This window comes from Sminthopsis crassicaudata, chromosome 2 (assembly GCF_048593235.1).
Source record: "Sminthopsis crassicaudata isolate SCR6 chromosome 2, ASM4859323v1, whole genome shotgun sequence".
Taxonomy (NCBI): domain Eukaryota; kingdom Metazoa; phylum Chordata; class Mammalia; order Dasyuromorphia; family Dasyuridae; genus Sminthopsis; species Sminthopsis crassicaudata.
Genome location: NC_133618.1, coordinates 120,986,811 through 121,002,518, shown reverse-complemented (window position 1 = coordinate 121,002,518; position 15,708 = coordinate 120,986,811). Strand labels below are relative to the sequence as shown.

The 15,708-nt window shown below is 32.0% G+C and overlaps 1 protein-coding gene across 1 annotated transcript in view; it reads left to right on the top strand.

Moving 5' to 3' along the window:
• ROCK2 (Rho associated coiled-coil containing protein kinase 2) overlaps positions 1-10,715 on the top strand; it is a 140,829-nt gene extending 130,114 nt beyond the window's left edge. The window contains 5 exon segments of the mRNA XM_074287116.1: positions 1,124-1,212; positions 1,721-1,799; positions 2,642-2,903; positions 4,074-4,287; positions 10,605-10,715. Of these exon segments, the coding sequence (XP_074143217.1) occupies positions 1,124-1,212; positions 1,721-1,799; positions 2,642-2,903; positions 4,074-4,287; positions 10,605-10,608 (648 nt within the window). The 3' untranslated portion in view covers positions 10,609-10,715.
• Positions 10,716-15,708: the final 4,993 nt, after the last annotated feature.

Sequence of the window (15,708 nt, the reverse complement as noted above, 5' to 3'; positions counted from 1 at the left end):
CCAATATGTATGTATAAATATGTATAAATAAATATAAATATATATATATATATATATATATATATATATATAAATATGTATACATATTTATACAATTATTGTACTGCACAAGAAAAAAAGAGAAGTATTATAAAATGCAAACAGACAACAACAAAAAGAGTGAGAATGCTATGTTATGAACCACACTTAATTCCCATAGGCCTCTCTCTGGATGTAGATGGCTCTCTTCGTTACTGAACAATTGAAACTGGTTCGAATCATCTTATTGTTCAAGAGAGCCACGTCCTTCAGAATTGATCATCGTATAATCTTGTTGACATGTACAGTGGTCTCCTGGTTGTGTTCATTTTACTTAGCATTAGTTCATGTAAATCTCTCCAGGCTTTTGAGCATAGTTCCAAACTGCTCTCCAGAATGGCTGGATGTATTCACAATTCCACCAATAATGTATCAGTGTCCCCTTTTCCCCACATCCCCTTCAACATTTGTCGTTATCTTTTTTTTGTCATCTTAGCCAATCTCAGAGGTTTGTAATGATATCTCAGAGTTGTCTGAATTTGCATTTCTCTGATCAATAGTGATTTGGAGCATCTTTTCATGTGATTACATATAGTTTTATTTTCTTCATCTGAAAATTGTAAGTTTTTATTTTTCGTTTATGTAATAAGCAGTATGGTAAAGTCTTGTTAAGCATGCAAATCTTGCATCATTGGTATAATCAGTAAACTTATTAAACTTAATTACTTGATTAAACTTAATACTCCTCAAACAATCCTACTAACTAAACCAATTTCAGATAGAAAGCATATCTGGAGATTATCAAATATATCCTTCATTATTACGCTAGTGTCAGTGATTTGGAGTCCCATCTTATTTTTATAAGCTTCTTCATTATATTATGTAATTAAGTCCTGTTTAAAAACATTTTAAGTAAAAATTAACTATTACTTTGAATAACAACATTTTTTACCAAAGTCCTTTCAAGTATCCCATTAGTTCTTTTTTATTTTGTGTGCTATCATTGATTTTTATTGTTGTAAAATATGCTTGCAGAAAGGAACATTTGAAAGAAAGACTATCAAAATGTGAATCTTAATATTCTGTTATTTTTCTCTTAATACAGTATGTAATTGTAAGCAGCAAGAAGATTCTTTTCTATGATAGTGAACAAGATAAAGAACAGTCTAATCCTTACATGGTATTAGATATAGAGTAAGTATTTTAAAAACAGGAAGGTTGATAATATATATTTTCTTACCTTAAATATTAAATTAAGATGGCATTATTTGAATAGTTTATATATTTTTTCCTATTCCTTAAACAAATTGATGCCAGCATCCCATTTGGGAATTTGGTATTGTCCTGTAGGTAGCCATTATTTATATAATGTGGAGACACTTATTTAAACAAGTGATAGTACGTGGTCTAAAATTTTATTCATTTATTTTATTTATTTCCTTTATTAATCAGGCTTTATCTAATTGTTATTTTAAAATTCTTTAAGATTCATTTTTATTTTGAGCTTTTAACGAATGTATTTTATTTGGAGCTAAACTATCAATTACTAAGTGGAGAATAAAAACTTAAAATTTGAGAGAAGTGCTACATAGTCTAATCTTGTGCCAAATATGAAATTAATTTGATACCTCTCTTGAAGTAATAATTGACATAATTTTATCCTTTTCTCATATTTTATTTCTTTGCTTAATATCTATTATAGCAAATTGTTCCATGTCAGGCCAGTCACACAGACAGATGTTTATAGAGCTGATTCCAAAGAGATTCCAAGGATATTTCAGGTAATATGTGGCCTTTTTTACCCTTTCCTCTTTGAAATATAACATGCAAGATGCCTGTGATCAAACTTTTTCATTGCTTTTCCTGCTTTCCTACTTAGAGAGTTTGTGAGCATCTTTAGAGATGTTCTTAGGTCTTTCACACATAATAGAACTGTTAATTACTGACAACAGATTTTAAAACTGTTTTATCTTTTTCATTTGTAATGAGAGTTTGGAATTTCAAGACTTTTTTTCTGTAAAGGAACTTAGTGTTTTCTATCTCTTTTAATAACATAGTGGGACAGCTAGATGGCTCAGTAGGCATTGGCCTTGGAGTCTGAAGGATCTGAGTTCAAATTCAGCCTCAGACATGTTATATACTTCCTGCCTGTCTGATGCTGAGCAAACCACTTATTCCTAATTATACCCCTATTCAATATTACCTCTTACCTATTCAATTGTCAGGTTTGTGTTATTTTTCTTAGTTTATCATTGGATTTATTTTTACCTTTTAACTTTTAAGAATGAAACAAGTAGCATCATTTCCCTAAAACTTAGACTTTTGGTGTACACTCATTTTCTAGTGAAATTTCTAAAAACATAGGTGTTTTTTTTTTTAACTTTAAAAGGAAAGATAAGGGGAAAATTGGGAGTTTCTAAAGTAAAAAACTTTTGATTTTCTTTTGAGATTTGAACAGGTTAAAGATCAATTAAAAAAAAAAAAAACTCTTCCCTCCCCCTGAGTAACATTTACCATGATGTGACAAAATCACATTTTGACTTCAAATTGTTATCTTATTCCATACTTTAAATGTATAGATTTTATCTTGAAATGACATGGTGCTCTCTCTTGACATATCCAGATTCTGTATGCTAATGAAGGGGAAAGCAAAAAAGAACAAGAATTTCCCGTGGAACCAGTTGGGGAGAAGTCAAATTGTATCTGTCACAAAGGACATGAATTTATTCCCACTCTTTATCATTTCCCAACTAACTGTGAAGCCTGTATGAAGCCCCTTTGGCACATGTTTAAACCTCCACCTGCTCTTGAGTGTCGCCGCTGCCATATTAAATGCCATAAAGATCACATGGACAAGAAGGAGGAAATTATAGCACCTTGCAAAGGTAAATAATGAAATTAAATATGCCTGAACTAGTTGTCTCTAAGAAACAAATTATGTTCTACAGAAACTTATCTCTTCAATAGGTTTTTTGGGAGGCTTGTTTTGGTTTTTCCTAAGGCAATTGGGGTTAAGTGACTTGCCCAGGGTCACACAGCTAGGATGTATTAAATGTCTGAGGCCAGATTTGAACTCAGATCCTCCTGACTTCAGCGCTGGTGCTCTATCCACTGAGCTAACTAGCTGCTGCCATCAATAGGTTTTTTAATGAGAATGTGAATAAACATAAGCATTCACTTACTCTATATTATAGTAAATATTTACTAACTTTAGAGTGATAATTTAGGCTTTAAAGAAGATACGGTTAAAAATAATCTCTCATAGAGCTTAGATAATAGTAAGGGGATTAGACATTCAAAATAACAGTACTACACAATATTGTATCCTAAGTGAGTTAAAAAGGTACAAAATAATGTTATGTGATACAGCACCCAACCCCAAGTGAAGGCTATTGCTTCACTAAGTGGATTCACTAAGTGGAGCTATAAAATAGTGTTATATGATCCATTTCCCTCTCCAAATTCCCCCTTCCCTCCGTCCCATGAGTGAAGGCTATTGCTGCCCACAGAATCAAGGAAGGCTTCTCAAAGGAAATGACATTTAGGCTTACAGCTAAATTGTAAAAGATGATTAAAAATTCAACAGGAAGTAGAAGTTTTCCAGAGATAGACACTAGCATAAACAAAGTCATTCATGAAGACTGGAGATCATAGTGCATTTAAGGACAGGGGAATGCAGAAAATAGTTCAGTTTGTTTAGATCATAAAGAGAATAACTGGGAGTGAAGCTGCAGTTATAGGGGAGAGTAGGAAAAGGGGCTAAGTAATGAAAAGGTTTTGTACTACATATCATGTATAGGGCTTTAAATACCAGGGAAAGAAACTTCAATTGTATCCATCACAGAGTTTTTTAAAAAAAATTTATTTTTTAATTAATAGACTAAAATGATCAGATTTATGCATAAAAAACCCTTTCATGACAGGAATAGGAAAGATATTTTAGGAAGGAGAGAATAGAGAACCATCTATTAGATTATTAGAGTGAATCTATGTGGGAAAGCCATGTACTGATCATGATTTAAAATGATGTTATTGTCTGAAATATTTCATTTCAGTATACTATGACATTTCATCGGCAAAGAATCTGCTGTTATTAGCTAATTCTACAGAGGACCAGCAGAAGTGGGTTAGTCGGTTAATAAAAAAGATACCTAAGAAACCCCCAGCACCAGATCCTTTTGCTCGATCATCTCCTAGAACTTCTATGAAGGTACAGCCTAACCAATCTATAAGACGGCCAAGTCGACAGCTTCCTCCAAGCAAACCAAGGTAAATTTAAAAAATAATCTATAACATCCAAACTAATTTTCTCAAATGAGTTAATGAAATTTTATGTATTGCCATTATTAAAATTATCCTACCACATCCCTTTTTTCATCTTGTATTCAGAATTCTAATGAAATCTTGTATTTCAAATACTAGAAATTTGTAAGCTTTACTTTTACAAATACATTGACATGTGTGAACATGCTATATACATTTACTTAAATTGCAATCTTATATATTCAAGTATATTTAAATGGTAAAAATGTGAACAGTATCAGGGTTTTTTGGTCAAATGTTTTTGTCAAGTCTCATAAATTGATGGTAAAACTTGAAGAAAATTTACAAATAACTTTAGACTTTTTAGAAAGAGGGATCCATTTAATAATCAGTGAGGTATTGATGAATTTAGATCATTGGTACGTTGTGAGCTTTAAAATATTATATGAATATCATCTATTATCACTAAGTTAGAGTGTTCTTCCTATATCCTAAAGGAACCAGTTTATCAAATTGATATCAACCTCAAATACAAATTATACAATAGAGTTCCTAATTTAAATATAATAGACCATTATACATGAATTAGTTTGCTGAGGTTGCCAAATAAACAATGGTACACAAGAAAAGCCATGTAACTTTTGAGACAGTTCTATCTCAACAAAGATTCCAGTGGCAGTAGCATTGAGACCTGATCATCACGTCAACACCAACTTTGCCTTTCTCCCCCCTTCTTGTAGCTATGAACACCTTAAAGGAAGAAAAAAACTACAAAAGCTTTATAATATTTAAAATTTTTGTTAATTTTTTTTTTTTTTTTTTAGTTCTGGCCCTCCCCTTCGAATTATTCTTCATTGATTCTTTTTTTGTACATTTTGTCATAACAGTAAGTAATAGGGATTTTTTTATACAGTGTTGCATGTAGATAAAAACTAACCATCAAAACTCACTCATAAAATTAATAGATAATTGATGAAAATTTCTTAAAATTAAAAAAAAAAGATGTTTCATTTAAAATTCTTCAGATCTTTAAAAAAATTATTTTGGATTTTAAGGAACTTATGTACTATCGTTTTTGTTTTTTATAAGATCTGACTCTCACTTTAATTCACAATTCTGTTTATAATATAATAATATCCAAATATAAGAATTCATTTATTAGAGAATTAACTTCATTTGAAACATAGATGAAGATAATGTGGAGACAGCGGAGTTCTGTTTGCAAAAGCCTTTGAGAGTTTTGAGCTTTAGGAAATTGTAAGGTTTTTTTTATATGGTCCTAGCTAGGTAGCCTAGCTAAGAGTGAATGCCCATCAATCAGTAGATTGACCAGTTGGTGATTATTACTTTGCCCATGGCAAGCCATGAAATACAGAATAAAACAAATAATCATCAGTAATAAAAATGTACTCTTCCCCCAAAACCCCTACTTCTGTAGAAATATGGGAGCTAAGATTATAATATATCAGCTTAGCTATTGGTCCTCCTAAATGTGAAGTCCTTATCCAATGACCATTTTGTATTGATGGAGAAACTGAATTATAACAGTTATTTACACTCAATATTTAATAAGAAGGGAATTGCAATTAAATGGAATGATGATTCAAAGGTTCTCCTGCAAGAGAAAAAGCATAATTTTAACTATTTTATGTCAAACATCGACAGGAAACACCATTTTATAGAACATTTGGTTACCTTATAATGCAGTGTATGTGATTAAAAACAACATGGAAATAATTGCATAAGAAGTTTTATTCAGATTTAAAATAAAGTCCTTCAAATTAAATCAATATACTTTGATATTTAGTAACTTCAGTGCAAAGGTGGAAAGAAGAATGAAGTATGTTCAAAAATATAGTTGGAGAGAAGTAACTTTTGTTTGTTTGACTCTTTATGACCCCTTTTGGAGGTTTTATTGGCTAAGATATTGGAATTAATTGCCATTTCCTATTCCAGTGTATTCCCATTTTAAAGATGAGTAAATTGAGGCAAATATTATTAAGTGACTTCTCCAGCATCACATAGATAGTAAGTGGTCTGAGGTCAAATTTGAATTTAGGTCTTCCCTGACTCCAAGCCTAACACTGGTGTCACAATCTAAAGACTTATAATAATGATTTTTGGGGGAGGAGATTAGAGGGGAAGAAAACCAGTGTTAGACACAAGTAACATAAAAATGAAATTGATCATACTTATGCAAAGTGATGATATAAGAAATTCTTATTGATGTGAGATTTATGAATCAAGTCTTTATATTTAAATATATAGTTGGATCATCAGCTAATTAGAACAATGATCAAAATTAATACAAAACTAAAAGTATTAATAAAAATGAGACTAAGATATATTATCATATTAACCACTCCTTAGGACAAAAAAATTGGGAAATGGAAGAAGCACATCATTATTGGTATTTTATGGTAAATGTCACACAAAAGTTAATCATCATAAGTTAGTTGTAATAACAAGAGACAAGAAGAAAGGGAAAATTACCTGAGGCAGCAAACTCTTGGCTTACTTATCAAATAAATAAAGATGGGAATCAAGAAAGAATGGTGCAAGATTATGAACAATATTGCCTAATAAAACTGCAATTCAGAGTGGAAGAAATCAGTTTAAAGAAAATTTGGTGGCAATTCAGCTAAGCAAAATATTCTTAAAGACATTTAATATAAGGGGAAAAAAAGCACTGTGGAAAAGAACAACAGAAATTTTTGTAACAAATTTTTTATCACCAAATATAATTAACTACCACAATCACATTCCCATATATAAGAACTGGAAGTAGTACTAAAGAAAATTAAAATAGAAAAAGTAGTTGTACTAGGCAAGTACAAAGAGATGCATTGACATAATTTTGATGGTATTTTATGATCAAGTCTCAAAATATTTAAAAACAGGAAAAATTCAAAGCATGGGAGGGAAACGCACCTCTGACCACCACAGTACAATAAGAAACCATAACCCATACAAAATTGAGAATATGGAACACATCTTAAGGATGTTATTGAATTTAAGTATAAAGAAAAACAAGCAGGCCATATCTTTACCATCTTATAGTTGATGGAAAGATGTAGTGAATACAAGAATAAACTGTACTTATTTGTTGACTATAAAAAGAGCATTTGATTCCTTGGCAGAATTCAAACAGAGTATCTTTATATAAGGTTCCTTGAAAGATACTTAAGAACAGAGATAATCTTATTCAGCATTCTGAGCATTGAGATCTAGCCAAAAAATAAACAGTAAATCTGTGTTCACGAGAAGTGTTCACCATTATCAGGAATGATGTCCAGAGCAAATAGATGCTAAATTGAAGAGGGATTCCTGCGGGATAAAGAAGTTAGGATGTTCCTATTTGTGATTGACATTATACTTATTGATTGCATCAACTTCCACAACACTGAATAAATCTCTCAAGTGAGACTTACAATCATTCTGAAGAGTTTGGCAAATTAATAGCTGGTATTTATATAATTTTCACAGGTTTACATATGTTATGTTATTTGATTTGATTGGTAATGGCTGCTACCTAAAATATCAGTCAGTCAATAAAGATTCATTAAGTGCCTATTGGATACCAAGAGACAAAACACAGTCCTTGTCCTGAAGGATGTTAGAAACTAATAGATTAGAAAACAAGCAATATGTATAAACAGTAATTAAAAGAGAGAAGTCACTAGAATCAAGAGATATTTAAAAAGCCTTTCTGTAGAAAATGAGATTTTTGTTGAGACTTCAAGGAGCCAAGGTGTCTTATTTTTGTAACAACCAGGAAGCCAATGTAATTGGATTGAAGAGCATTTACCAGGAAATCAGATTAAAGGGATTTGCATACAGAACAGAAAATTTTGTATTTGATCCTGGAAGCAATAGGGAGCCACTGGAATTTCTCCAGGTCAGATCTGTTTTTGGTAAAAATCATTTTAATGGTCAAATGGAGGATGGATTAGAGTGGGGAGATTTGAGCAAGTCAGACCTCCCTCCTTCAAGGTCTGCCTTCTCTCCCCTTCCCTTCCCCCCCCCCCCAAGGCTATTGTAATAATTAAAGTGTGAGGTGATGAGGACCAGTGTATTTGTTGTATTTGAGGGTTGTATTTGATAGGTGTTGCAAATGTGAAATCCATAGCTGACCTTAGCAACAGATTAGATATTAGAGATTGAGATAGAGTAAAAAGTTGAAGATGACATCTAGTTTGGAAGTTGAGGGATTAGGAGGATGGTGTTGCATCTATGGTAAGAGAAAAATGAAAGGGAATGAGTTCAATTTTGGATGTGTTAAGTTTGAAATAGCTACTGGAGATCCAGTTCAAATTGAATAGCAGCTAAAGATTAGAGGTCAGCAGAAAGACTATCTCACGATAGGTTGATTTAAGAATTGTCAACATAAAATTGATAATTAAATGAGATCACCAAATGAAGCAGTAGAGGGAGATTAAAATGATCTGAATGATGATCTGTCAGAGGAGACTGAAAAGGAGCTAGCTATCTGATAGAAGGAAAACCAGGAGAAAATTAAGGCTGAAAATCTAGGAAAAAAGAGAAATCAAAAGTGTCACAGGCTGCAGAGAGGTCAAGAAGAATGAAGATTGAGAAAAGATGATTTCATTTAAAAACTAATTTAAAATTAAGAGGTCAGTAGCAACTTTGGTGGAATGATAAAGTTGGAAGCCAGATTATAAGACTTTAAGAAGAGTGTAAGGAGAGAGTGTAATTGACTTTACAGGGAGATTAGGACTGAAGAATCAAATGAGGGCTTTTTGAGAATGAGGGTGACATGGGCATGTTTCTAGGCAGCAGGGAGAACCTGAAAATAAGTGATAGAATGGAGAAAGAGCAGTTTGTAGAAGAAGACAGGATAGCATATAGTGTACAGTTCAAAATATCTATCTCTTGGACAGATATTGTAGATGAATAATGAATTGGGCCCAGAATTGGACATAAGTACTAATTGCCTCTTAGAAAGTTGCGGGGTGTTTTTTTTTGTTTGTTGTTGTTTTTTAGTAACTACATATTTCCACTTATATCCATATTTTAAATTGTGATTGATAAGGAAGTGAAATGTTGAAGAAAATGCTAACAAGACAGTGTTATATATGATGATTTCATAATGGGGTCATTACAATTTGGAGTATAGCCAAGTGTAAATATGTAAACCTCCTATTGCAGATTGCTTGATTTGGCATTTAAGGACTGGGATTGGTCATTTGATGATATTGATGATGATGGTGATGATGATGACGATGTTTTTGATTTCTGAAGAAATGAATGGGGTAATTCAAAAGAGAAATGGATGATTTCCTTTCTACCTAGAGCATGTGGTTTGAATTTGGGCTTTCATGTTCCCTAGGCTTTTTTTCCCCCACATATTTTAAAATATTGTTTAAAAGTTGTTAAAAGTTAAATTTCAGAAAGTCCAATTGAACTTTTAAAACTCGAATAATATATAGAGATACATTTTGATAAAATTTTGTATGCTTGGAATGGCAACTTGAAGTAGAATCTCAAAAAAATTATAACAAAAGAAGGTAATTCAAGAACTCCTGCCTATTCCTAAGCCACTTTGAAGAGGAAAGGAAAATTGTTTTCTTCTATTTGCTATTGAGTTCATCTGTGAAAATGGCATGTTCTCCCTTTTCCCTTTTCTTCAGACTTGCAAAGTTGAAACTGCAAGAGCTTTCAATTTCTTGATAATGCTGTGAAATATCCTTTTCTGACTTGGCTTATTTGTAGTGGTGTGAAGTGTTTGCTGGCTTGTTTTCTAATTCTGTACTTGGAGAATAATTCAAGCAGTAATGCTGATTGTCCTAATAGCTGTCATATAAATGCAAAGTAATTCAAATAATCAGTGCTATGTTTGTCTAAGAGAAAATAATCTTATTTTAACTTTCAGCTGCAACCAGTTTGGAAGAATTAGTAATTATTTCACTATGGCCATGTAATTTCAAAATCATACTGGCAAAATTGCAATATTTTCTTGTTTATTTTGAAGAATATATTTGTTAGTAATACAGCTTGGGTTGCCAGAATAGATTTAATTTTGCAAATCCTCAAATTGTTGCTGCCACATCAGACATGACAGTGTTCTACTATATAACTTATAATATTAGCATTAAATGTAATTTATGAAAATAGTTTCACTAAGGCTTAATAACTATTCCCATTGATGATAAAAAATATATTTTTAAAAGAAGCTGTGCATATATAATATATAGTGATATGAAAGAATATCTTTTAAATTAGGTAGGTTTGTAAAGAATTTGGAAGTAATTATAATTTGACAAAGCAGCTCCTGACGATGACAATCTTTTTTTTCCCTCCAGCTAACTGCCTTCTGTGAATGCAGTCACTATCCATGGTGATCATTTTCTGCCTGTTATGGACAAGACTGAAATGTGATATCTCCAAATTTATTAAACGAAAGAAAGAAGCTATATTTTCCTGAGAATTAAGATATATATATATATATATATATATGTATATATATATATGTGTGTGTGTGTGTGTGTCCATTCACACACACATATATATATATATATATACATACACACACATATTCATGTATGCATATGTATAAATTAGTGGTTTTCCTGGAGCAGGGGTAGAGTGGAGGGGAGTGCTGCAATATGAATCAGTAGTCTTGGAGAGTTTTTCTCAAATCTTTGAAGGTGTCTCATTAAACCGAGAGTTATTTGTAATAAAGACACTGTAGGAATACCACCCCACTCCAAAGTCTTGATCTACAAAACTTTACTGGATGACACTACATTTTGCAAGAGGACCGAGAAGAGTTGAAATAAAAGGGATTATCTTTCAGCTTCAGTGGAGAGATTTCACCAGCATATTATGGTTACCAGAAGAATTGTGGATTGGGAAAAATTTCTACGATAGTGATATAGACTGCATCCTTAAGAAGTGACCATTATACTGTGTGTGTCTGTGTGTGTGTGTGTGTGTCTGTGTGTGTGTGTGTATGTATATATACATATATATATATAGTACTGTAATACTGCAAGAGGATTTTTAAGACTTTCCACTTTATTTTTTATACACATTGATCAGATACCATTACTTATTGCAGTCGCAACTATGCACTTGTATAAAGCCATAATGTTGAAGTTGATATTATCCATTCATATATATCCAAAAAAGCTGCATGTCAATGTGTTTGAGCAGTTAGTGTAATGTAAACTTTGAAGTTAATCATATGAGTTTAATATTGCTTCATGATGGACAAACTCTACTTTGCCATTTGAATGCCTTAATTTAAATCTTTATTTCCACCTCCCTTCCCTTACTCCTGAGTCTTAGCCCACTCTCTATTTAAAATGATAAAGGAAAAAAAAATGTTTACCAGTTCTTAGAATACAAATTTGCTTTGTGGAAGAAAAATAGAGCACTATTTTTACACATGATAGTTATAGCAATGTCAGCCTATTTTGAATGTATAGTGAATGGGTTTTGTTTTTTTGGCAGGAGGGCATTGGTTACCAGAAACAATAACTTATAAGAACTAACATAACTTCAATGTGTACTGGTAATTTTTCATCCAACCCTTTTTACAAACCTCAGTATTATTCAGTGACTTTGTATTACCCTCATTAAGTGCTATGAAGCTTTGTTTTGCCTTGTTTTGTATCCTGGCTGTTTTTTGTTTTGTTTTTGTGATAAGATGGGGTGGGTGGGGGTGGGCAGGTCATCTCTGAGTATCTTTTACATTTTCACACAAGTGTTCAAGAGTTATCATAAACTTTGAAAAAATCTAAAACATACTGTAGATAGATCTTAAATTTTTTGGTACAGTTCTCAAGGACATGGCTGTATATAATTTCAGTTGTGTGCTAATGAGAACTGATACCCGGGAAGGGGCCTAGAAGAATTAAATTGGATTTCATTTTTTAAATTCAATCTTGTATAAAAATAGAGTTTTTCTGGGCTCATTCATGTGTTATACATCACTGTCCCAGAAAATTGCATGTTTATACAACTATAGTATGCTGCAATGTTAAAGATATTTAATAGTAAAGGAATTATGTAGCTTCTAACTGATTGGTCTCTCTATAGATAAAGATGAGTATCTATAGATATAGAGAGAGTGTGTGATAATTAAAATACACCATCTAATATTTCAATGAAGGAAGTAAACATTTCATTGTTCCTTTCTCCAGAGACAATATAGAAATGTTTAGAAAATTAGGACCACAATTATAAAACACTATCATGGGAAGCTGAAGTCTTTGGCCATTGATGTATGAAAACTAAATTCTCTCTTCCTGCCCCCTTCCTCTCACCTTTAACAAAATTGATTTATTAAATCTGCACTCTTTCATGTTGGCTGTGGACCCTTAAAACTAGAATGTGCATGCCACTTCAGTTGCAAATATGGTTTGTTGCAATCTGGTTTTAAAGCACAGCATGTTTTTTAAAACGTGAAAAAATATATAAAATTTATATAGAGTAAATATTTCCATTCATTAGACTTGTTTAAATGAGATTGAATGCATAAATATTTTATATAAAGATTTTGTTACATTGTGGGAAGTTCTATCCTATTATTCTGAATTGGAGAGAATATATAAATATATATATATATTTTTAAATAAACTGTTTTAAGGTGAAATAGTTTTAAGTTTACAGATGGTAATTGAAATATTTGAATATAGAAAGCAAAAATGTGTGTGTTAAAAAGTAAATCTTGGAAGATGTAAATAATCAAGAGTATGAAGAATCATGACATCTCTTCTATATGGGGGGAGGGGAATAGGGGAATGTGAAGTTTCTGAAAATTAGATAATTTGCTAAGAAAAAATTCTCTCCCATGGAGATTTTCTACATTTCATCTTATTGACATAGTCAAGGTTTATAAGGTTGGTTATTTCATTTCAAATAATGACAATTCTTTTGCTAATTATTATTCTAGCTTCGTATCAGAATTTGACATTTTCCTCTTTGTAACCTAAATCATGCTCTGTGCATGCATATACCTATTCAAATGCAGTCTTTTCAGCTTATGACATTTTTTTGGCATAGACACCTAATTGTGCCAATTTCCATTTTCTTACTGTCCTGGCAAGTCCCCAAATTAAGCATTCTGTGGATTCTTTAAGTTCAAAAATAGTTTAACTATAATGCCTGGTGTATTTTCTTAGACAAGACCTCTATTATAAGCATAAATATTTCCCCTGAAGTCAGGAAATGCCAGGTGGGAAAAGGATCATACCATTATTATCTTTGTCACATCAGTGATTTTAGTGCAAATTTAAGTACACTCCAAATAAACATTTCTTTTATTCATAAGAAAGCAAAAGGGCTTGGAGTCAACTGAATATATAGGCATACCAATAAAAATAAAATAAAGGGGTAGCCTGTAAAGCTGAGCCATTGTAATCTTCATTGACTTCAGTGACCCTATACTTAACTTTAAAATCCTTAACATTAAGTGGATGGCCAAATTACATTTTAGTAAATATTGCTGCTGTTAATAAGTCTTATGCTATCCTTTGTAAAGAAAAAGATAATTATAATGCCTTGATTTTATTATTGATACTTTGCTTAAAGATTAGATACTATAAAGATTTATATTCAAGGTGTGCTCTAGCCCAATGATAAAAGCAGAGCCAAGCTCTGAATTTATAAATTGCTCCTTTCTCTTGTCTTGAATCTTTAAAAAAGTTTTTGGGTCTCCCTAAATCCCCAGTTGTGTTATGAAGATACAGTAGAATGTTTTATAAAGCACTTTTAAGAAGCTCTGATATGTTATGCCAGGTTTAGTCCTGTCTTCCTTCTGCCCCTCATATATAAATTTTTTGGGGAATGGTTTTGAATGAATTATGAAATATACAGATTATATAACTATTACACAAATATTTGATCAGGTAACTCTCTCCCCTCCCCCTTTTAAATATGAAACAAAAAAGGAATCATAAGCCCTGGATTTAACTTTTGGAAACTTGTCACATTTTTGTAGCATTGTGATTGTATCCCATGCCTGCTTTTGAAAAGAAAATTAAATAAAAGGAATTGAGAAGTATGTATTTTCATACTTTTCCTGTTAAATACAATCCTGGAATGCTTCAGCTTCTTAAAATTCACCACAGGAATTTTCCTTCAGTAAAAGATGGGTGTGGTGGACTTGCTTCTGACTTAGGTAATCAAACTTGGGACTGTGCCTGAGAGTCATGAAAAAATGTAAATCAGAATTGTAGTCAAAATCTCCTCTTCATGACCCAGCTATTTGATGATACTAGAAATATTTGAAAACATAAAATTTATGGAAATGAAACAAATAAGAGGGTTCCTTAATTTGGTTAAAATGTTTTGTTTTTATTTAAATTACAAAAGCCAGGTACATTTCTATAATGACAAATACCACAGGTATCAATTCTGTAGTTAACTAAATTTAGGCCTGTACTCTTAACTATACTTCTTTACAGTTGTGTGATCACAAGCAAGTCATTTTACCTCTGGACCTTGAGTTCCTCACTTAGAATTCACAGGGTGATCTTGATGAAAATATTTCCTTGCTTTCCAAATCTTAACAGCTTAAAAATGCACTAAGACTTTTGGATGTAGCTTAATGTGCTGGAAAGCACTGTCTATCTTTGGAACTAAAAAGACCTAAGGTGTGCCTCTTGACATTCTACCCATGTGACCCTGAGCTTATGACTTGTTTCCTCAAATATAAAATGAAGGAACTCTTAAGATCTTTTGAAGCTCTAGATCTATAATTCCATATTTTTGAGTGTTTTTTTTTTTTCTCTTTCCTGTCCATTTCTGGTAAGTGATCTAGTCTGTATTATTTGAATTTTGATAATTGTCAAAGTTCCTCCTTAACCTAACCCCACCCCAGTCTAGATCACCCTTTATTCTTTCTGCTGGTTAAAATAACCCTTGACTTGTACTATGGGAATCCATCTAGAGAGAATTCACTAATTTACTACTTTGTGATTACAAAATTATACAATTTGCCTGCATAGGAGAGTATTAGGATTACAAGGTGAGAATTTCAAGAGAATGGGCATGTGAGAACTCAGGGACTTGTGGGGGAAAAATACTTCAACTAATGAACTTGCTCCTTTTAAAGGGGTATACTTCTTTTAAACATGTAAACTGTACCTCAGTAGTCCAGAGGTGTAAACTCCCTTCAAAGGCCTGAACCAAAGGTGTGAATTCTGAGCCAGAGAATTGTTTAAACAACCTGAGATGATTTTTAATACAAATAGTTATAACATGATTTAATTAAGGAAGGTATGTCTTATTGAGATATACAGTATTTTCTTTTTGGCCCATCATGAAAAGTCTTATTTAGGCTGTTTAAAACTTAAAACTATTTAAACAGTTTAAAAGCTGCCAATCATACAACTTCAAGTCTTTCTGAAGTGCTTCACCATGACTTGGGGTTCCCTAAGATTTGCCAACAACATGCAA